The 23,476-nt window shown below is 36.1% G+C and overlaps 3 protein-coding genes across 7 annotated transcripts in view; 1 reads left to right on the forward strand and 2 right to left on the reverse strand.

Moving 5' to 3' along the window:
* Positions 1-2,269: 2,269 nt before the first annotated feature.
* Positions 2,270-10,801, reverse strand: UBE2T (ubiquitin conjugating enzyme E2 T). Its single transcript, XM_081948348.1, has 7 exons — positions 10,496-10,801; positions 9,336-9,448; positions 7,204-7,273; positions 6,869-6,974; positions 5,565-5,663; positions 5,106-5,189; positions 2,270-2,797 (listed from the first exon to the last, which is right to left on the reverse strand). Exons 2-7 carry the CDS (start codon positions 9,442-9,444, stop codon positions 2,669-2,671), a joined length of 597 nt encoding a protein of 198 aa, XP_081804474.1. The 5' UTR covers positions 9,445-9,448; positions 10,496-10,801; the 3' UTR covers positions 2,270-2,668.
* Positions 10,802-12,131: 1,330 nt separating this feature from the next.
* Positions 12,132-18,132, forward strand: LRIF1 (ligand dependent nuclear receptor interacting factor 1). Of its 2 annotated transcripts, none has more exons than XM_081948347.1 (4): positions 12,132-12,192; positions 14,065-15,547; positions 15,877-16,125; positions 16,970-18,132. In XM_081948347.1, the coding sequence occupies exons 2-4, from the start codon at positions 14,096-14,098 to the stop codon at positions 17,426-17,428; spliced, it is 2,160 nt and encodes a 719-aa protein (XP_081804473.1). In that variant the 5' UTR covers positions 12,132-12,192; positions 14,065-14,095; the 3' UTR covers positions 17,429-18,132. The 2 variants fall into 2 exon arrangements, with proteins under 2 accessions (XP_081804473.1, XP_081804472.1); XM_081948346.1 differs by lacking the exon at positions 12,132-12,192 and adding an exon at positions 12,201-12,478.
* A 3,044-nt stretch (positions 18,133-21,176) lies between these two features.
* Positions 21,177-23,476, reverse strand: part of DRAM2 (DNA damage regulated autophagy modulator 2) — an 87,965-nt gene continuing 85,665 nt past the window's right edge. For 3 of the 4 annotated variants that reach the window (XM_081948879.1, XM_081948877.1, XM_081948876.1), the window contains 2 exons: positions 23,114-23,419; positions 21,177-22,970 (listed from right to left, as the gene is read on the reverse strand). In XM_081948879.1, coding sequence (XP_081805005.1) covers positions 23,312-23,419 — 108 coding nt within the window. In that variant the 3' untranslated portion in view covers positions 21,177-22,970; positions 23,114-23,311. Of the gene's footprint in view, positions 22,997-23,113; positions 23,420-23,476 lie in introns of all 4 variants that reach the window. The other variant, XM_081948878.1, reaches the window with a different exon arrangement.

Raw genomic sequence — 23,476 nt, forward strand, 5'->3', positions numbered from 1 at the left:
AAGGATGTCCATACATTTAGGATCTGGTGATCTGTGTACATACATCTGCACGTGTGTGTATATGCTGAGAAGAACTATTAAACGGCCAGATATATTGAAGTATGCTAGGCAAGGAGAAATTGAGAATTCCTCAAGTAAAATGTTTGTCATACAGAAAGATTAAAAAATAAGACTATACCTCAAACAAAAATAGCAAATATTTTATTTTAATAAGAAACTTTATCTTGGCAGCAGCTAGATAAACTATCTAGCTAAACTAAACTTGAGGCATCATACATATCCTATCAGAAAACTCTCTCCCCGCTCTCCCACCCAAAGAATTATCTCAGCTTTTACCATTCATGTATATAGTTCAATAAAGATGAGTGAGCAATCTTCCTTTAATGCCAGTTGGGTTTAAAGAAGGCTTAAGTGCAGTATTAATAGTCTGTGATTTCAGATAACTGAAAAAATAAACACGTAGATCAAAGGGTGTTGCTTTTAATCAAGATAATTAAATCTATGAGGAACTGGAATGTTCAGTAAGCTCATCATTTTTTTTCAACACTTCAATTTTTAAAACATCTAAATAATATTGCAATCAAGAACATAAAATACTGAAAACTACAAATGCACATAAAATAATTGGAAACATCCAAGTAAGTACCTAGAACATGATGGGAAATAATAAAATCACAAATCTACAGTTGAAAATATAAAAATATTTAGAATGTGGTAGGGGATAATAAATCCAGATTACCTAGGCTTTGTCAAAGAAACTTCTAAAAATCAGAGTAAGAAACTGAAGACATGCATAACGGTCTGTGGGAATACTTTTGAGACAGGAGGAAGTGCCCAGCCAAAGCCGAGTCAGGTAAGACACATTTCAGTCCACTGAAGAAATGGTGGTATGGAAAGCACCTCAGAAGGGACCCTTCCTAATTCCCTGGACAAGAAAGGCAAAGAGGAGGGGAGAGCGATGTGGTTTCAGATTTGCAAAATTCTATTATTGCACACTTACAATAAATGTAGTGTTAATATTCATCGTTGGTTTCTTGTTTGGACTAGCTCACAGGGCTGATTGCACAAGTCAAAAAGTGGATTAATAAGCAGACTTAAGAAATTGGGGAAAGACAAAGTTTAATCTTTGCTTTAAAAAAAAGTGTCTTTGTTCTTTGCAAGGGAAAAGATACGCACACGGCACAGCACTGGGACTTTAGCAGAAACTGGGAATTTTTCTCCCCAAACAAAATCATAGGGAAAAAGGAGAAAAATTCTGAGCTGTAAAGCTATTCCTTCATTTATTCATTCAATTTACATAGCTGCCCAACTCACATGACCCTGGGCATCTTTTTGTGAATGCCCCAACACTGGAAGTCTTTAAGATGTTGGATAGCTGTTTGTCTGAAACGGTATAGGGTTTCCTGCCTAAGCAGGGGGTTGGACTAGAAGACCTCCAAGGTCCCTTCCAACTCTACTATTGCATTGTATTGTATTGTATTTGTAGTGTATCTTAAGAGTTAAACACACACACACACAAAACAATACAAAAATGGCACTGAAAAAATGACTTATGACTAGTTATCACTTACAACCATTGCAGCATACCCACGGTCACATGATCAAAATCCATGTGCTTGGCAAATGGCACGTATCCTCTCCCAGGGTCGTGTAATCACCAATTATAACTTCCTACTGGCTCCCGACAAGCAGTCAATGGGGGAAGTCAGATTTACTTAACGACTGCATGATTCACTTAACTAGTGATTTTTTTTAAAGGAAGCATATAATAAGAAACATCCCTTAAGATCAAGTAGCTGCAAAGATATTTAAGATAAAATTCTTCTAGTGCCTTATCTATATCTATATCTAAACATCTGAAGATTTTAAAAGTGGTATATAGCTGCAAATTAAACATTTAGATTCCCAAACTATATAAAATAAGAAATGATAGGAATTTCTCTAATGTTGTCTGTATAACATCAGCTTTTCTGCAGTGTAATTTCATATCATGCAAAAATATACTGTAGATCTGCTAGAAAGAAAGCTAAAAGTCAGGTGGGAAAAATCCCCATGGTCTAGGGATTTAAATTTCAAGCATTCATATGGTTCTGACAGTTCCTCTCTCCATCTAATCAACTATTTTTTTCTACTAATGAAAATATGCTTATAGATTAAATACTGTATATGTATGTATGGATTCACCTTGAAAGTTTGAAATGTTCAGATGAATATGCAGCTTGCCAAAAATAGAGTATGACTTACAAAACAGCTGAAAAACAGCAAAATATATACCTTTTTATATTTATTCATACTGTGTCAAGTGAAGATGAAGAAACCACACAACTTTTAAACTATCAAAAGAAACTGTTTACAATCAATTCATAACATCAGTCATAAGAAATTCAAATTATTATGTATTCTTGCTTTCATTCTAAATATACATAAAGTGCAGTGGAACATACTCTTTATGGAAAGATTTAAAGTATGTTACAAAAATAATGTAAGATTTTATTTTTTTTAAAAAAAACAGACATATGCCACACTAAACATCATGTCACTGATACAGTAAGACTACCATTACAAAATGAATAAACAGTACATCAATTCCATTAAGCCTATTTAAAAGATGGGAAATTAGATTAAGAACGAACAGTAACAGCCACTGAAATACTATAGCAGGAAATCATTATGTTTCTAAGCGACATTTTTTGGACAATCCGCTGATATTGCTTCCTTTCCTCTTCTGGGAAATACTGGAATCTTTTGGGAATTCAGCCTGGCTTTTGTGATTCTCTTCATTGGTGATTTCTAAAGGCTGAAAGAGTATCAAAGAAAAACAATGAGATGGGAAAAGAGTGTTTCATTCTCTAGTCCCAGTTGTTCAAAGAATGAATAACTTTATTCATATCTTGCAAGAATGTAAGCTTCCCGGCTTAGAATTTCAGAATCAATTTTCTCCTCTTTAAATACACAGACACTATATTTTTGCAATTCACTACAGATCCTTTAGGAACTCTATTTTACAAGTTACCATTTTAATAGCACAAACAGCAGGAGAGAAAAATCTTTTCTTTCATTGTTTCCGATCACAGAACTGTATTTCTGTTCGGAATGAATCAATTATTTTCTGACACTCCTGCAGTATGAAATCCATAATGTTTTGCAAGTCATAAAAGTTTTTATATACTTTCTGTACATCTTTATTACAATGACTCAAATTCTCACAAAGGCCAGTCAGGAAGAAATTCTGGAAAGAAATATCACTATAAAAGAAATACGAACAGAAAGATCCTTCTACAAATTACAAACCTAGTATTTTATTTATGTTAGTTTGAAATACAAAAAATAAAATTTTAATTTCTGAGTTTTCTTTAATTAGAAGAAAAAAAGCACAACTACTGCAGTACTATATTTTTAAGGATCAGGTGCCTCCTGGTGTTTCAACTGTGTAACTACAATACTCCCCCCCCCCCCCCGTAATATTGTGTAAGTTTGTACATAAATAAGACACATTATTGTTATTTACTAAAAACTACTTTATACAATTTGCAAAACAGGTACTCTTAAATTAAAAATCCACACTAGCTATCCTATCCAAATATGAATATGCATATTTAAATATTCAAACATATATACATGTGTACCACTGTATTATTTCTACACTGTTATTTTACTCTGAGGTCCATGTACTCAAATTCACTTTTTTCTCAAACAAACAGACACACCCTTTCAATGTTTCCCCTATTATGACTGCTGGAAGAAGAGTAGGAAGCCTAGTCTATCAACTCTCCAACTCTCACTCCTGAATTCTTCCTTTGTTGGGAAAAGCAAAAGGAGTCAAAATACAGCAGGTTGCTGCTACTTCCTTGGACGAAACATGAAACTGCTAAAACTGGTCCCTTCTGCCCACTGATCTGGAACCTGGATCATGCAGAACCAACATGTAGCTGAGGGGATGCATATCCTTGTTTATTGGAACAGAGAAAATATTTTTTGCTACAGCTGTTCAGTTTTTGTTCATTATATATACTATACAGTTAAAAGTGTTCATTACAATAGTAATTCAGCTCCAGTCTTCTCTAAACTATGATTCAAAAGTTTCCTGTTATCCAAATCCTACTATACTGCTTCAAGTGAGGAAAGATACTGGGAAAAGTGAATGAAGAATATCAGGAATGTATGCCAAGACAGGACAATCATTCAGTGCAAAAAGCAGACACCTATATCAGGAAGTAGAGTTGATCCATCCAATTAAAATTGAAATATTAAAAGTTAAAACCAAGATGATGGTAACCTCGGAGTGAGAATCTTCCTGTCAGTCATCCCCAATGTAACAAGCCTGTTGGGGTCCAAAACCAAGCAGCGCAGCAGGTTTTAGGGTCTTCTAGAAAGTCAGGAGTGTATTAATTACTGCTCAGATCTACCTAAAAGTCATCCTCCTGATGGTGTTTACTAACCAGGAAAGGCAAGCATCTAATAAATAACTAGCTGCCCTAACAGTCCAAAGGACCCTGTCCACTTCTTCAGATCCAACTGGATCAAACAGTTCTCAGATAACTGGTTAAATATAATCCCTAAAATAAAATAAAAATCAGAGAACTGTTAAGAGACAAGAAGCAGTTTAAAGTGACATTTATAAATAATAATTTCTAACAGTTGCTGAACCAATGGTCATAAGTCAAGAACTACCTATATTTTCCTTATATATTAAGCATGTATATTACTGAGTCACGTACCTAATAGACATCCAAATAAAATATGGTTGTAATAGAATAAATTCCAAATTATTTTTACTCAAGGCATGTTTTACAAGATCAGGCACTAATACAATAACCTGTCAGTTGAAAGAAATATGGATTTTTCCTTGACATTTTGAATTATGCTAACCTGGCCAGGAACCCAAACTCCTCTTATACTGCCATCCCAGGAAACACTTTGTTTTCCTGGCAAAGATAAAATCCAGGATATGTACACCATGGCACATTCAGGACACTACAACTACACAAACTCATTTACAGGAAGATAGACAATTATGCAATTGAGATTTCACTCACAGCAAGACTGCACATGTGAAAATTAACCAACACCCCATTCCTTTGTAACAGAAGTAATGTATTTCTTACCATTGTTGTCTGGCTTGCATATTTTTCTGTCCATTGTCTGGCATTTTTGAGAAATGCTTGCTTGTTGTATTTATACTCTGAAGACTAGACATAATAAAAAAGGGCAAGAAATGGATAATTATGGCGTCTCATCTTAACATATAGTTATATTTAATGGCAGATTCATCTGACAGCATGGAAGACTTCACCTTATAGATATATAGATATATATAAAGGCTAAACTTTGAAAGAAGCCTTAATGGTTCATCTATTGCATGTAACGTGTGCATTTTGTAACATGAACATTGAAAAATTCTATTAGCATATTTTACTACGCTATCAATTATATTCATTGACTTTCTATCTGAAGAATATCGTGCAAATAAATATGAAGAAATCACAAAGTATCTCCTTATAAACCAGGCAATTTAAATGTCTAAAGTACAGTATATTCCAATTAAATAAAAGAATGAAACCTACTATGTCAGCCATGAGAGGGTCATCAGGATTAGGTTCATTCATGAGGATCTGGATGGAAGTTAGCAAAGTAGCAATGTTCAGAGATGGCCTCCAAGCACCCTTACATGCAGGAATAGAAGGAAAAACATATTGAAGAAAGTAAGTTACCCTCCAAGATTTTTCAAGTATTATTGCAGACTGAGTGTTTTAATTGGCCCCCAGGTTATAGAAGTGTAGCCAACAGTAAAAGGGTTGCAATCATTTTTGTTGCTCTTAATGAACATGCACTTCTTTACCTTCTAACCAGTTAGGCATATACTTTTTCCAAGGCAGCCCTAAGTTACTCAGTTTAGTTTATGTACCCACTAGTTTTCTTTCCCGATATTCAATGGCTCCTAGAAATCACTTAATATACATTGAGCTTAATAAACTATTCGTGGATGGAAGTAAGCAAGATGTACATTTTAAAAAAACACATAACATTGGTAACTTTCTAGTTTTTAGGTTTATGGTTCTGACTGAGTTCATAGCTTTATGGATGCTATATCCATGAATAATAGTAATTCATGTGTATGGTGAAATAAACATATTGGAAAAATATCACTTCACACATAAGGCTCCTAAGTTTTACAATAAAATTACTTCAGCATGAAAAACCCAGTAAGTGATCTCCTTGTAGCAATATGCAGGCCAAGGACGGCATCCTGCACAGATAAAGCCATTTATATCAGTAACCATAGCAGCTGTCATAGATCTCCATGTTAGTGTAATTTTATTTAAAATGATACAGCATCAGCCCTCCCAAATAGAGTAGGCTTAGAAACCAGAGGAGCTAATGCTAGCTTTATTAGGTTATTATAGTAGCAGAATCTCAAAAGTTTGGATGTGATTTCCTTCCCTTTATCTTCATGAGAACTAAGCCACTCAAGAGTCATTGGAAATGAGATGGGTAGTAAATAAAATTTATAAATAAATAAAATAAAAACTATGGAGAGTCATGACTGAGACCCTTTCTCAAATTACATTTGTACCCCAGACCAGATTTTATTTGACCATTGTTTTGGTTGAGGTTCTTCCTCCTGTTCTTCAAGGTTATTTCTTCTGCCTATTTCAGATAATGAAGCTACAGATAAAATTAAAGTGCTGTTGTCACGGGGCTTTAGAAGAAAAGAGTGCAATCCCTGCTATTCATATTCCAGAGTGTTATAAATTTCATCCCAGTAAAACCATCCTTGGAGAATGAGATATTTAAACTAATGTTTCTGGGCCATTTTCTTAAGGATAATAGAACTGCAATTTATAATTGAAGCAATGCAATGCATTACCTTGGGTGGTAATCTAAGAACATCCAGGCAAATTCTTCCAGCTGAATCAATGTTGGGATGATAAATGGGAGTAAGAAAGCGCATTTTTGGAGGTTCAAATGGATACCTATTTCAGAAATAGTTCTCATTATTAGAAAAGGAAGACTTTTTAATGGATTACAATCTTCTTCATTCCCAAGTCATTTTTCAACTTATACTTGTTACTGAATTTACTACAGAGAAGTTCATTGACAACTTTCTGGTTCCCATTCCAATCTTTTAAAGATTCATAGTTAATGTGCCCATTTTATATGGTCATTTGTTTTAAATTTCAAAAACACAGATTCAACATTTACCTTTCAGGAACAATTACTTCCAAAGCAAAAACTCCTTTTTCATATGGGGTATTTGTACAACCTAGTATTTCTAAAAGAAAGAGATACAAGAGATGTCAACACTGACCTATTTAAGTAACTGTTGCACTTACTGTAAAAACAGAGTTAGATCTAAGAAGTGACAGTAGTATAATAATCTCTTTAAAATCTCTTTCTATTCAAGAAATTCAGTTGACTAGGAACAAAGAAGAGTACCAAAAAGTCTGATAATTACTGATTATTCAAAGTTGGAAAATAAATTAGGATACATTCAGCAATAGATTTCCACAATTTCAAGTACAGGGTTTCTGGCTAAGAAAAAAAATAGAAACTACAACTACTACTTGAAAAGGGAGCAACTTTTCTATTTCCTATTATAAAATGATCAATCGTTTTCTATCTTTTGCATATACACACAGAAATACACAGACACATATTTTTCTTCTACATTAGCAAAGAAGGTTTCTTTATTCTGAATATAAATGTGGCGCAGGAGCAGAGAAGGGCAAGAGCCAGAATAGGAAAAAATCATATGGACTTAAATTTCTTAAGTATCTATAGATCCAGGATAAACAGATTAATAAGAATAAATGTTTTTTATCTAAAAAAGGATTGAAATCTATAGAAAACAAAAAGAAAAGACATGTGTGACTGTTTCAATTATTAATATTTAACTACTTTTTGACATTATAAGTAAATTATGACAGCTCTTTGCTTTTTCAGTTTTAATATTATTGAGGTTATTCTTAAATACATTTCATGTTATTTATACGCTTTGTAAATATACTATTGTTATACCCTGTTTTCCCGAAAATAAGATCTCCCTGGATAATAAGCCCAATTGGGCTTTTGAATGCATGTGCTAAAATAAGCCCCCCCCCCCCGAAAATATTGCAACACAGCAGCGGCCATGAGGTGACCAGGCTCGCCGCCTCCTGTACCTCAAAAATAATAAGACCTCCCCGAAAATAAGTGCTTATTTCGGGGGTCAAAAGAAAATAAGTCCATGTCTTATTTTCAGGGAAACACAGTAGTATATTAGGTATTGCTAAATAGAAAAATCTGATAATGTAAAGTTTAAAGGTATGTAAGTATAAGCTTTAAGATTGTATTGTGCCTTAGATTCAGTTGCAAAATGATTCTTCATAATACATAGTGACACACACAACAGATGCAATGGCTTTACAAAACAATCAGGCTCTGTATTTTTGCCATATGCAATTAATTTGCGAAATTCATTTAGTCATATTTATAAATCCTTTAAATGACTGATACCAAGCAATAGTCAATGCCAATTGATAATCATCATTCAAAACAAATTCAATCATCAGAACACAGAATGACAGCTTTTTACCCTCATCTATTAGAAATCTGTGATGTGCTTACTTTAAAATTACAAATATTTATTATTTTACCAAAGTACAAATTCTTTCATTCAAGCAAACAATTATTTTTCCCAATAATTATTCCCATTTGGTCCTGGAATCACTAGATATTTCCATCTTATGATGTTGAAATATATTCAATGGAATCTACTCTCAAAGAAATTTAGGTTTAATTTGAAATAAAGAATAGTTGCATATATGAATACTGAAACCAGAGATTTGATTTCAATTTTTAATTTAATAACACAAAATATAGATTGTGTGTCTTAACAATTGTAATGTTTGACATAGGTTATATGAAGCCCTATTTTCTTGCAAAGTTGAAAATCACCAAGATGATCAAAATTCAGGTAGAAAACACTTATGGAAAAAAATTGGCAGGTTTTAGATATCTTTGGTCTGAAGGGCTGTCATTTAGAAGGTAGGACAGGATTATTCAGAGTCATTGCAAAAGACATGACATAAAACAGTAAGTTTAAATTATACAGAAGGCTTCATTTGAGCATTAAACAGTCCTAATGGTAAAAGTTATTTAACAATGGAACAGGCTGGTATAAAAAGTGATGGACTCCCTTGCTAGAAGACTAGATGGTCATCCATCCATTGGGGATGCCCATTGTAATAACTTCTGCACTGGTCAGTGTTTGACCAGATTCTTTTTTACAGCTAAAACTGTTAAAAATAAGACTTGTAAGCAATATATATATATATATTGCAGTATATACATACGGGCTCGAAGATCATTTATGTGATTTACATTCTGCCAGCAGGTAATTCCTGGGGGTGGTTCTGTGGCCAGTAACTGCAGCTCTCTCTTCAGCCGTGAAGCCCTTTGCATTGCACTGCAATGACATAAGCAATAAATCTACAGCATTTAGTTCCTTTCTTTTCAGTTCCTATAAATCTTCCTGAAATCATAAATTTTAGTATAAGGCATAAACTTTCATAAGCGGCAGTTCACTTACTCAGATGTTGCATCTCACAAAAGCTTATATGCCTTACAATAAAATGTATTGGTCTTGAAAAATACTATCAGGATCTTTCTGGTTTTTAGCTATTATGGATTAACCTACAACCCACCCACCCCTGCAATTTTACAAATCTTACAATAATCCTCAGTAATGATATCATAGTATAAATAGATCGTTTCAAGAATGACGCAGGGTATACAGAACAATTAAAATATTTTTTATCTGAATATATTAATACAGACCTCATAATAACTATATTCATGGAGAAATTATCAAAAGCATTTCTACTGATTAGCAGCAACCATACTAAGTTGACCCTCTTAACTGGCCTTGGATAGGACACAGAAAAGTGGATGTTTCAGATGTGAAAGTATGGCATCTTTCCTCCTACCCAGAGTCTCTTCTGTTAGGCAAATTATTAAAACGGTAAGACAAATAAATGTAAGTGAAGCAACCCAGAGGTTTTGAAGTTTGGAAATGATGGAACCTGTAATCCTATACTTATCAACAGCATCATATTAGGGAAATCCTTTAATTGCTCAAGTATTCAAGGTTGGGGCTGGTGCCCTGCCTTTTTCCTATTCCCCCAGTGTGTCTGCCCAAGGAAATGAGGAACCAGGGGAGCTTTACTGTTGACCCAAGGAGTAACCCGGGTTTAGTGAGTGAGATTACCCCCCTTCCACACACACACACACTTAGACTTAGAATAACTGTATTGTCACTTTAAATGTACACTAATCGGCATACATTAAAATGAAATTTTGTTGCATACACACTACACAAACACGACAAAATGAATACAAAATTATGCATAGACCCTCATGTTATATTATACACACGAAGCGCTCACGAAGGCATTCTGTCAAGAGAAGGGGGAGCAGCAATTTAATAATAACGTGAAGATTTGAACATACCCACCCTAAACTATGGTCGTTTTCTTCCCTCCTCCTTCCGCCTTCTCAGGATCCGCGCGCTCAAGCCTTTGCTCGGAGCACCGAGAGTACGATGCTGGAGAGCAAAGATGCCTCCTGCGAAGGGAAGGAGTCGGCCCCGCTCGTTTTTTCGCCTCTGGGAGACTGTAGGAGTCCGAGAACCGAAGACAGGAATCTGAATACCTTCCCCTTTAGCAGCGCGGAAAAGCTCGGAAGCCAAGCTGAGGGGAAACTTCGGAAAAGCGCGCCACAAGTTCTCAACCAGTAAGAGCCAAGAGGTCTAACGGCCTGCAATGTGACCGGGCGAAAAAAGTGCCCATCAAGATCTGACTCTATGCTGATTGGCTATTACAAAAAATGGTTTCCGCCTCAGGAGTTTAAATTGACGGAGCAGCTCTAGCAGGAGCTTGTCACTTGGTTAAGGTTTCCGGGCCGTCCCTGTAGGGAAGGTATACCGAATACATTCATATATCCTTGCCTAATGGTTTACAGTTACAGCTATCCTCACGCAACCCCCACTCTGCGAATTTAAACGTCTGTCTCAGTTGCTGTTATATTCGCACAACGATGGTTGAATGACGATCGGCGCTCTACTGTAAACCACTAGGAAGAAATGGCTTTGTGGGTTTATGTTTGTGGTTATCAGCCTAAAGGTAGAGCAACAGGAACTGGCAACAGTCAAGAATTTATCTTATAATACTAATTCAGGTCATTCAGTAGGGATCATGAGCCCAACCAAATAAGATGTATTCTCCAAACTAGACTTTTGGACCTTATGAAAGCACTGCCAGATATTCTATGGCTGTGTGAGTGTGCACGTCTTCTAGTCCAACCCCTTGATTGAGCAGGAAACCCTATATCATTTCGGACAAATGATTATCCAGTCTCTTTAAAAGCATTCGGTGATGGAGCACCCGCATCTTCTGAAGGCAAGCTATTTTATTGGTTAATTGCTCTCACTGTTGGGAAGTTTCTCCTTAGTTCTAGAGATTGCTTCTCTTCTGGGTTAGTTTCCAACCATTGTTTCTTGTCTTGCCTTTTAGTGCTTTGGAAAATAGTGACATCATCCCTATCCCATTTTTGTAGGATCCTCTCAAATATTGGAACAGTGCTAGGTATCATGCCCCCCCCCCCAGTACTTATCATTAGACTAGACATACCCACTTCCTGTAACCATTTTCATACATTTTAGCCTCCAGCCCTTTAATCATTTTTGTTGCTCTTCTCTGCACTCTTTCCAGAGTCTCAACATCTATTTCCCCCACAACTCTATGGGTTGGGCTAAGAAAGAGTGACTGGCTCAAAGTCACCCAGGTAGATTTCATACCTAAAGGGTGTGTGTAGATGTAGAATGTAAATTCTGATCACTTTTGGCTTGCTAAAGCCAAAATGGATGTATTTACTTTTAGAATGTATATTCCTACTGTGACATGTGTAATTTGTCCAAAGGATTTATTCTTTCAGTTAAATTAAAAACTATTAATAGAAATGTATACATAAATATTCTTTTTAAGCAGGCAGTAAATTACTCTGCCAAACTGAAAAAGTAGCATTATGATCAAAACCAGACAAGAGTTCTAATTTCCCCTTTTTTCCCCAAACAGGAAGTACTCATCAAACCGGATATCCTTCTTGCTAACTCCCGGAAGCTAAAAACCTCCTTCCCTCCAAGTGGCTGTAAAGGTAGCAAAATGGCGCACCTTTATTAAGAAACGGAAGTAGTCAACTACGAACGGAAGTGTACAGGAAGTGGCTGTTTATGGCTGTACAGCGAAGACAAGAGAGTACGACCATTAGAGTGGATTTAAGAGTCAACCCTTGGCAAAGGAGTGATTGTCGTCTCGGACAGGGGTAACTGTTCCGGGATTTAATCCTGGGCTTCCCCAGTTGCGATGTCCGAGATGGCGCTGGGGGTAGTAGCTACGAATGGAAACGGGGAGGGAGAGCCTGCAGTTGACACCCCATCGTAGTGAGTATTGAAGGACATTTTCCTCCCCAGCTCTCTGTTTGCGACGGGAAAGGGGCGGGGGGGGGGAAGCCGACGTAGTAACCGACCACATCAACTATCCTGGTTGGTTGCGAAGACGGAGGGCTCCGCTGTCTTTCTAAATTGGAGGGAAGCAGCTCCGCGTTTGTAACCGGCTCAACTCCCAGGACGCCTCGTAGTTGCTACAGGTGTACCCGCTGCTCCTTCGCAAGCCCTGTACTGTAGGGGGCTCCTCGCTGATACTTAAGAAACATGGCGAAAGCCATCCCTGTCTCTTCTTTTTCCTGTCACACGTGTCCCCTTAATCAGTGTTTCTCAACCTCTTTAAGATGGTTGAACTTCATTTCCCAGACCTCCCCAACCTAGCCTAACCTTAACCCATGCTGGCTGGGAATTCTGGGAGTTGAAGTCCACTCATCTTGAAGTTGCCAAGGTTGAGAACCATTGCCTTAGATCACTGATTCTCAACCTTAGCAACTTGAAGATATGTGGACTTCAACTCCCAGAATTCCTCAGTCACCTTGCTGGCTGGGAATTCGGGGAGTTGAAGTCCATCCTACTTCAAGCTGCTAAGGTTGAGAAATACTGCCTTAGATGGTCATTGAACAGTGAAGTGGTTGGGGGAAACGCTGCAATGTATCTTCCTGAATCCTTAAAGTGGGCAAAGTGTGGCAAAAGGAACGTGGTTTCAACAGATCTGAGCTTATTGGTGGGATCCTATTAAGTAGATCTGCAGAGTTGGAATGTCAAATGTTTAACAGCAGCCATCAGGGAAATATATATAAATTATAAAAGAAATTGCTGAAAAGAAGAAAGCTTGGGGTAATTTGGAGCAGGTACTTGTAGAGAAAGGCTGAACTTCTGATCTGAAGTAAAATGTTGTAGGTCCAAAATGGATTTCATTATATGCTTACAATTTGTGCCTAATCCCAGTTTGTGGATCTCAAAGAATAAAGGAAGACAGTGAAAATAATACTCTAAATTTGAAAGCATTTCTATTATGTTGGAGGCAAATAGCTCTAGACTTTCTATCGGCCTGATTGATCAATCAATTGATTCCATTGAATGTATATCACACTGCATTCAAATTATCCCACCTTTATTATATTATCTAGAACAGGTAGGTTCTGTTTCCCTTCTACCTTCTAACTAAAAAAATATTTTAATTCATTTGTTCAAAGACTATGATAAGACCTTAGGACCTATTTAAAAAGCAAAAAGGGGTAACAATTTAACAGAACAACTGTTGACTGGAGGAATGGAGAAGTGATATAATCAACAGTAGGAGTGTGCCTTCATTTTTTCTTCAGTATTAGTGTTTAAATTACATTTTAGTGCTTAAGTTGCATTAAGTTATATTTTAATAAAAATAACATAGTAGGTGGAATGATTTGTTCCGCTGTAAATAGTCATTAAAAGGCTGTTGATGGTATTCTAAATTTTGAAATTTAGAAGAAATCCTACTTAAAATAGAATAATATTGATTATACTCACAAAATCAAAATATTTATTTGAAACTTAATAGATTGTTATAAGAGTAATGGATTATATATATTTTTCTCTTTAAGTATTACAGAGTGTGCATATCAACTAGTTCAAATGACTGGGAAGGATGGAAAAAAAGTTTTGAAATTGTATCCAGCTTCTAAACCTTTAAATAACTTGAAGCCTCTGGTTCAGTCTCCAGTCGTGTCTCATGACGTTAAAGGAAATGTTTCACTATCTGTTCATGATTATACCAAGACTTCAATTGCAAGTACTATTACATCTGCTGCTGATAAAATCTCTAAATTAAAGACCATTGAACCCAGGCGTTTAATTTTACCTAAGCCTTTAAATCAACTAGAACAAGTTAATGTAACTTTTGTTGTAAAACAAAATCCAATTGCATTAACAGTTTCTGACATTCGGAGTAGTTATTCAGCTGATAGATCATCTTTGCAGAAATCTTTTGCTCCGATTTGTTTGGACACAAGTACAACAGTTGTGAAAATGGAAAATACTCCTCTTTCCATGAAACTGCCTATGTTACCTTCTGGTCCCCAACTTCAAATACCTGCTCATGCTAAAGTTAAAACTCTTCCAGTTTCTGTTTTGCCACTAGTAATTCAGGACAAAATCCTGGCTACAGCTGCAGTTTCAAATACTTCAGGGACAGGTGAACATATCAATGCACCAATTTTTATATCACCAGTAAATACAGTGAAAATGCTTGCTTCTGAATCATTGGAAACAAAATCAGTGGGAGAAGTACCCAGTTCTTTAATACTGGCGACACCACAGAATTTTGTTAATAGCTCTGCTATAGAAGTATCAACCTCTGGTAGTATGGAAAATAAGATGAGTCCTATCAAATGGGCTGTTCATGAAAATTCAGTGCCATCAACACCTTACCTTGTCCCTGTAAAATCATCTAACAAGGTTGCATCTAATCTCTTAATAACATTCCCTGACACGAAAAATACCAAAAACAATTCTACCAGTATTTTGCCTATTTATTCTAACAGCCTCCATGAAAGTCATGCAAAAATGCCATCTATAAAAGAAAATACTCTATTTATATGCAACGGAAAGGTGTATTCACTGGCTAAAAAGAAGGGTAATATTTTATCAACACTCAAGCCTATCAAGCAAGAAAGCCCAAATGTCAGAAAACAAACATCAGAATTAATTAGTTCAGTTACGGACAACACTATATTAAATCAGATTATCAATCTTGTATTATCAAAAAATAAAAGGATTGCATCTAATGCGAAAGAACCCAAATTCGGTGACAATACGATACCATATCTAAAATCTGAAGTAAATAAGGATTTTAAAGTAGAATCGACACCTGCCTCACCACATGACAATCTTCAAATAAGCAGCATCAGGCAACGTGAAGCAGTGTCCTCAAGGAGGAATGCTTCCATTGGGATAAATGTTGCTCAGAAATATATCAAAAAAGAAAACACATATGATAGTACACATAAAGATCTTTCTTCTAAAGCAGCTACTGATCCTACATCACCACCTGTGCTACATCATGCAGTCAAAGAGGAAGAACAAGAGGTAATTATTCAGATCAAATTGTATTTATATTGAATATTTATATCATTGGGATTGTGCTCATATCTGCCAATATGATTAATGGAAATGGAAATGAAATATTTTTTTCTGTAGCAACCTCTTTCTTGAGGAATAATTTGCTGAAGGACGTTGGCCTTGGTTTCTTCCATTTTTTTATAGGCCTCACAATTTTAGATCATCAGGTGATCTTTTTTGATAAATAGATGCTTATATTTTATAAGATATCTTTTTATATTCAGTACTTACATGTTTACATGTTTATTGTCTTGTAAATTACTTTATGGAATAAAATGATTGAAATACTATTTTAGGTGCAAATAACTTCAGGAATGCCAATTTGGATGAAGCATATCCAAGAACAACAGAAAAAAGATTTTCTCGATCTTCAGTTGAGAAAAAAATTTGGCCTCTTTAAAGAAGAGAGAGTTTATCTTAGGAGAGTTTCATCAGTTCCATCTAAAAATTCAGAAGCATATGTATTTTCCAACAGTGTACAAATGAATGACATTGATAATTTGATGTCTATTCCTGTGAAAAGTGAACCTGAAAAAGAAGAAATGGTACGTAGAATATTACATTTATGATTAATATTCTTTGATACTTATCCCTAGTAACAACTAGTATGAATAATAAAGCCTGTCACAATGATTGACTGGATTGTTGTAATATCATTAAATGTTTATAGATTCATTTTTTTTACAAAATATGTCTTTTTCAAGAAACATATGGAAGTATTAAAGTAACATCAAAGTATGTGCCCTATTTATAGCTTTTGACATTTTAATGCTATTTTCAGTGTTTTGTAACATCCAAAAAGGAGGAGATGTAGTAGTAAGTGAAGCAATTTGAGTACTTTAACTTTTGAACGTGAGATAATGTCCCACTACTTTTTTTTCCTTCATGAAAAGTGATATATTAAATGTACCATGAAACTGTTAAACAGGGAAGTTCTCGGTTTTATAAACCAATATAAACCAATGCAGTGATGCCTTAAAAGAACAGTTTTTATCCCTTCCATCCAAAATAGGTTCCTTTCAAGGACTTCCTCCCAGGACAAGCAGTAGTGGCAGTAAATCTAAACTAGTGGACTTTTTAAAGTTGCATGTTAGTTTAGGAAGAGTGTTCCAGATGGCTTTGAATTCAATAGAATCAAAGCTTTCCCTGGTATGTTTTCTAGCCCAGTCTGTTATACACCTCCTTTTGATCCCTTTTAATATTGGACTTTTTAACATTAGAACATCTTCAAAGTAGAAGAAATGGGTTTTTAACCTTAGGAAGAAAAAGGGAGATCTCCTTGGGACATTGGCTGCAAGACATTGAATTGCATTCTGAATAGCTGTAGACTGGGTTGCTTAATTTATATTGTCACAATAATATACTACTGTTTTTATTCTTTATTTACAGATAATTGGGGAACAAGGAGGAAAGTTGAATATAAAGAGGAAGACAAAAGCAATACCAGTTTTAGAAAATCCAAAGAAGAGAAAAAATGATGTTACAACAATGCAGAACTCTGACTTTGAGTGTAACAGCTCTTATTCAGTAATGGAAAACTTGAATAATTCTTGCACACAGAACGTATCGGAACACGAGCATTCCAGTTTTTGTCAGTGTCCTCATAATGTCTCAAATCCTTGGGTTTGTAACAACTCTGAAAAGAACCGAGTTTTGAATTCTACTTCGAATTGCCATGAAAATGAAACTGCTCTTGGTGAAAGTTCTTTCAAAAAGGATATTTTTCCTTTCACCCCCCCAGACTTGGAAGAAACAATAAAAGATGAGAAAATAACAAGGCTTAAACTATTGCTGAGAGAACGAGAGGCAGCCTTGGAAGCAGTTCGGAAAAAAATGCATCAATGTTAACAAAGCTAATTTGCAAATTGCTGAAATGTTACCTGTTGCTGTTCATTTAACCTATAATAAATCTAATTTTCCTAATGTTTGCATAGTATTAATAGGTACAAGTATGAATGAATGGACTCCAGTTCCAAGACAAGAAGTATTCAAATCTAGAATCTTATTGACAAGAATATAACTTGCTCAACAATTTATTTAATTCATTATAATTTTTATAGTCATGCTGATCATGATCAGTCTCCAGACTCTGGTTTCACAAATGAAATGTAGATAGAATTTTTCAGTTGCAAATGTTTCTAAAGCACAGAACTAGCTTAATACTGACAGAAATGTACTAGCTTAGATTTTATTTAGAATACTCCGTGATTAATATTGATCTGTTATTTAAGTGAGTAAATTTACTTCAAAACTCAAAATAACGTTTTTGAGTCACTAATGATCAACAGCAGTAGCACTTACATTTATATACCACTTCATGGTCCTCGCTAAGCGGTTTATAGAGTCAGCAAATTGGCCCCAACAAACTGGATCCTCATTTTACCGACTTTGGAAAGATGCAAGGCTGACTCAACCTTGAGCCTGGTCAGATTCAAACTGCAGTCAGCAGAACTGCTTTCTAACCACTGTGCCACAACAGCTCATAGCTCATTTATCCCAAAGGTGCTTTTTTTCAAGAGACAACTGAACTTCCTGGTTTTTTTTTTTTTTTTAAGACATTTCATTTCTCATCCAAGAAGCTTCTTAAACCCTGACTGGATGGTGGGGAGTGGAAGCATAGCCCATAGCTCATTTAGTTTCTTGCTGACTATAAACTGCTTAGAGAGGACTGTGAAGCAGTATATAAATGTAAGTGCTACTGCTGTTGATCTTTAGAGATCCCTTCATCTCTTAAATACTTAGTCAGTTTTGTGGCACCAGAGAACCTCAGAAGTAATCAGCTTGTTTGGGATTTGTTTTAGCTTCATAAAAATCTGGATTTGGTAGAATGACTTTGCTATTAAAGTAATATATATTTTCCCATATTTGATTTAGGTTTGAACACCAGATGATATCTTACATTTTCATGACCTTTTATGTGAATAAATTTAATTCATTAATTCTTTTCAGAAAATCAGTATGTTTCTTCTTTTCTATAATAAATATATGAACAGGGAAATCTCACTGCCTTATTCTTTAACAGTATTACTCATTTGATTGGAATGTAACCCATGCTGATCTACTAACCCTAACAAGTTTTTTGTTGTTGTTGGTTTCGGTATGTTGTTGATGGAGCTATGTTTAGTTGGTACCTACCTGGACCTTTGAGATACAGTGCTAAAGGATAGGATTGTCCTATCTTCAATTGTGTTGGATCGTAACTTGACCGACTAGACTTTGTGTAATAGAGCCTTGAGCTTCTGGTTCTGTGAAAATGGTCTTGCTTTTAATAGGGGATTTTGCCAGGAGGAGATACCTACCATAGCTTAGAAATACAGCACTGCTGGGGATCTTGGCAAAAGTCAAGATAAGTGTTTCACTAACTGGCAAAGACAGGAGATAGGGCATCTTGTGTGGCAATGACAATACAGCCAGTTTCACACTTATGATGCTGGGGCTTTTGGTGTCTGAGCTGCTGTCTGGCTCTATTGACTGGTTAGTGGGAACTACTGCAGATATTGTACATGTTTTGCTGCTTCCTGGCCAAACTGCTTGCTGTGATTCCAGAGCCCACGGTGGTTGGACACCTACACTGGCAATGTGATCTGGAATTAGGGGAGCTTTCACTGTCTCCCTTGTCATGTTCATGTCATGCCTGATAGCCATGGGATTCTGTGGTGTAATTAACCACTGCAGGAAGATAGGGCCTGTTATTTTGGAACGTAAAGCCATCAAGTGAGATCATCTTTCACCATGATATGCTGATGGTATCCAGTTATATTTCATATAATTATCCCCTGCCAAATTAAATGATGCTGTTGATGTCCTATCCCAGTTTCTGAAGGCCTTGGGAACCTGAATGGGAAACAACAGGCTTCGGCTGAACCCTGGCAAAACTTGGGGGCTTTCTGGTTCTAGCATTTTGCCGTCTTTGGTACTGGATGGGATTATATTGCCCTAAGCAGACCCAGTACGCAACCTTGGGAGTTCTAAACTAATGACACCTGTTTAAGGAACAGGTAGCAGTTGTGACTAGGAGGGCCCTTTTTAAAGCTGCATGGTGTGTGCCAGTTATGCCTGTTACTGGATTGGGAGGCTCTGGTCATGATCACTCATGCCCTAAACTCATCTTCAAGGTGGACTATTGAAATGCACCTTATATAGGCTGCCCCTGAAGACTCTTCAGAAACTTCATCTGGTGGAAAACACGTTTGGTGTGCTCCTAGACTTAGAACATCACAAGTTACATCTTCGCTCTGTAAACTGAACTGGTTGCCAATTTGCTTCCACATCCAAGATGCTGGTTTTGACCTTCATTCTTGAGCAGGTTGAGGGATTGCTTCTTCACAATTATATCTGCCCATGCCATGAAGTCTGGCATAATAGGTACATTGCAGCTTCATCTGATAAGGAGTTACATTTGGCATTGACCTAAGAGGCAGGCCTTTTCTGCCATGATACCTTCTCTGTGGAACATTATTCTCTCCACAGGGAGACTGGTTGGTAACCATGGTTGGAAATCACTTGCAAATCCCTCACTATGTAGCTACATCAACAGCCTTGGGGATCTGAGGGAAATGGAGAATCGGTCAAATGGTTATACTGCAAAACCAAAGATGCTCATTTCTAATATTTTTGAATGTTGATAATTTTGTAAAATTGTTTTTACATATTTCTTTTTTGTTTGCTTCGGTAAGAAACAGATAGTTTCTGTACTGTAAGAAACTGCTGCCACTCAGTCACATTTGTGAGATGGGAAACTATATAAATGTGAATGAATGAATGCATCTGTCTGTAAAGAATAAGAATAAATCTATTCTTAAAGGCCAGAAATAAGAGAAATGAGCTGTAGAGAATCTACTGGAGTATTGAATGTGCGTCAAATTTTATCCAACTGTCCATATTTTACCCCAGATTGTATATAAGATGTTGAGTGAGAATCATGCAATTTGTTACTGTTTGTTATCTAAAATATGTAGCCTAATTCTTCACTTGGTCAATTTAAAGGATGGTGATGTCATGACATTAGCTTTCCAAGCCCATTTATACAACATATATACTAGCTATCAGTTTTACAGAGGCAGTTGTCAATGTTTAATTTTAATATCTATATGACTACCAATGTAAAGTAAATGTGTATTTGTTTTGATTCTACTTCTTGTATTTCCAAACATTTTCATTGTATCACCAATATTATGTATGATATAGTTCAATACCAATATACAGTACAAAGGAGAGTGTTTATTCTCTATCAATTACTGTATGGATTAAAATTAAGACTAATGTATATAATAGTATTTGAGATCAGTTTAGATAATTTAGAACTGCTTTATGCCCAGTTTCCAGTAATATTTTAATATAAATTAAGAGGGGAATCTTGGGAATTTCCAAGAAGCAAAATACCTAGACCATGCTTTTTTTTCTCATTTCTTTTTCTGAAGACGTGCTCTTACCTCTACCCAAATTTGTCCCACTATTAAACTTTGTTAATCTAGTCAGATTATTTGTTCATTTTGAGAATATTCTGTAGGCAAGTAATTGTAGTCTGAAAAAGTTATAGTGAGAAATATTCTGAGAATATTCGCAACAATTTTATGAGGCATACAAAATAATCAACTTTTGTCAGCAAAATTATTTATTTTATAAAAATCTGTAAAGATATATAATACCATATAACTATTTTTTATATTACATAGCACAATATTTTGTGAGATACTTAAAAACTTTTTCTATAAACAATTGGCAAGAGTCAGTAAAAGTCCTTAATAGTAGCATTTTCACATAAAATGACGTTTTTATATATTGCACTGAATGTTATATAAGCATATAAAATGCAGTACTGTGCAAGAGTTTTCAGCAATTGTGCAAAAATACTGTAAATTAAGAATGGCTTTCAGAAACATTAATAGTTTTTTTATCAATTAACAAAATGGAAAGTAAATGAATAGAAGAGAAATCCAAATCAATATTTGGGGTGACCACCCTTTGCCTTCAAAACAGCACCAATTCTTCTAGGTACACTGGCACAAGTTTCTGAAGGAACTTGGCAAGTTTCCTTCAAGTTGTTCCAAACATGTTGGAGATGTTTAGTGGATGTAGGCTGCCTCAAATCCTTCTGACCCTTCACATAATCCCAAACAGACTTAATAATGTTGAGATAAGGGCTCTTGTGAGGGCCAAACCATTACTTCCAGGACATCTTGTTCCTTATACTGACAATAGTTCTTAATAACATTGGCTGTATGTTTGGGGTCATTGTCCTGGTGAAGAATAAATGTGGGGGTAATCACAGGCCTCCCTGATAGCACAGTATGATAGGTAAGTATCAGCCTGTATTTCTCAACATTGAGGACACCATTGATCCTAGCCAAATCTTGAATTTCATTTGCAGAAATGCAGCCCAAACTTGCAAGGAATCTCCACCATGCCTCACTGTTGCCTGCAGACATTCTTGATGGTATGCTCTCCAGCCTTTTGGTGAACAAACGCCTGTTGCAGCCAAATGTCACATTTTGATTCATCACTCCAAAGGACCTGCTGCCATTTTTCTACACCCCAGTTCAGATATTTTTGTTCGTAGTTGAATCACTTGGCCTTGTTTCCATATCGGAGGTATGGCTTTTGGGGCACAATTCTTCCATGAAGACCACTTCTGGCCAGACTTCTCCAGACAATAGATCAACATATGTGGGCCCCACTGATTTCTGCCAGTTCTGTGCTGATGGTATTGCTAGACATCTTCCAATGTCAAGGGAAGTGAGCATGATGTGTCTCAGTGGGTTTTTTTTACTACCGGTTTGCTCATGCATGCACATGCGCTCACTCGCACATGTGGCACTTCTACACATGCGCAGAAGCATCTGGGTGGGTGGGCGGAGCCTCCTACCGCTGCCACTACCGGTTTGCCCGATCTGGGCCAAACTGGGAGCAACCCACCTCTGATGTGTCTGTCACTTGCTGCATTAAATTTCCTGTGTCTTCAGTTTTGCCCAATTCTTCGTGCTTCTTCGAAAGAACCTGAACAGCACATCTTGAAACCCCAGTCTGCTTTGCAATATTTGCAAAGATCATGAAACTGTCATCCAGAACCTCACCTTAGTTCCAGAGTTTGGCTGTGCCTCACTCAGTTTTAAGCTTTTAAGCTGTTTCTGTTTGTGTTTCAATTAGTGACTGTGTTTCAACCTACATATGAAATTGATGCTCATTAGACTCTGGCTTGGTATAATTGGTTAATCACATACCTGACCCTAATCCTACAAAATCCCTGACTTGGTGCAAGTGTAAGAATTGATACTGTTTTGAAGGCAAAAGATGGTTACCCCAAAATTGATTTGATTTGGATTTCTCTTTTGTTCATTTACTTTCCATTTTCTTAATTGATAAACTATTAACACATATTTCTAAAAGCATTCTTAATGTACATCAGTGTTTCTCAAACTTGGCGACTTTAAGTCCTGTGGACTTCAACTCCCAGAATCCCCCAGCCAGCATAGCTGGCTGGGGAATTCTGGGAGTTGAAGTCCACAGGACTTAAAGTCGCCAAGTTTGAGAAACACTGATGTACAGCATTTTTGCACAACTGCCTAAAACCTTTGCACAGGACTGCACATATAGCCCTGTATATGGCATGAAGCCAGTGGAATTAATAGATATCATTTCTGCATATTAAAAAAAATGGAAGTGCTATATATGAACCAAAGCTTTTTTTTCTTGAGAGAGGTACTAATTTATGTCATTTTCTCTGTTTTCTTCTCATATGCTTCCTGTGATTGGCATTCCTTGCTCATCTGCTAGGAGCTGCTCTTGAGTGTGATAAAGATTAGGGCCCAATAGTATTGTTTCCGTATGCAATGAGATTTTCTACAATAAATGGTGGAAAAGAATGAAATTTATTAGTTAATTTGGTTCTGTTATGAT

This window comes from Natrix helvetica (assembly GCF_964273705.1).
Source record: "Natrix helvetica genome assembly, chromosome: 3".
Lineage (NCBI taxonomy): Eukaryota > Metazoa > Chordata > Lepidosauria > Squamata > Natricidae > Natrix > Natrix helvetica.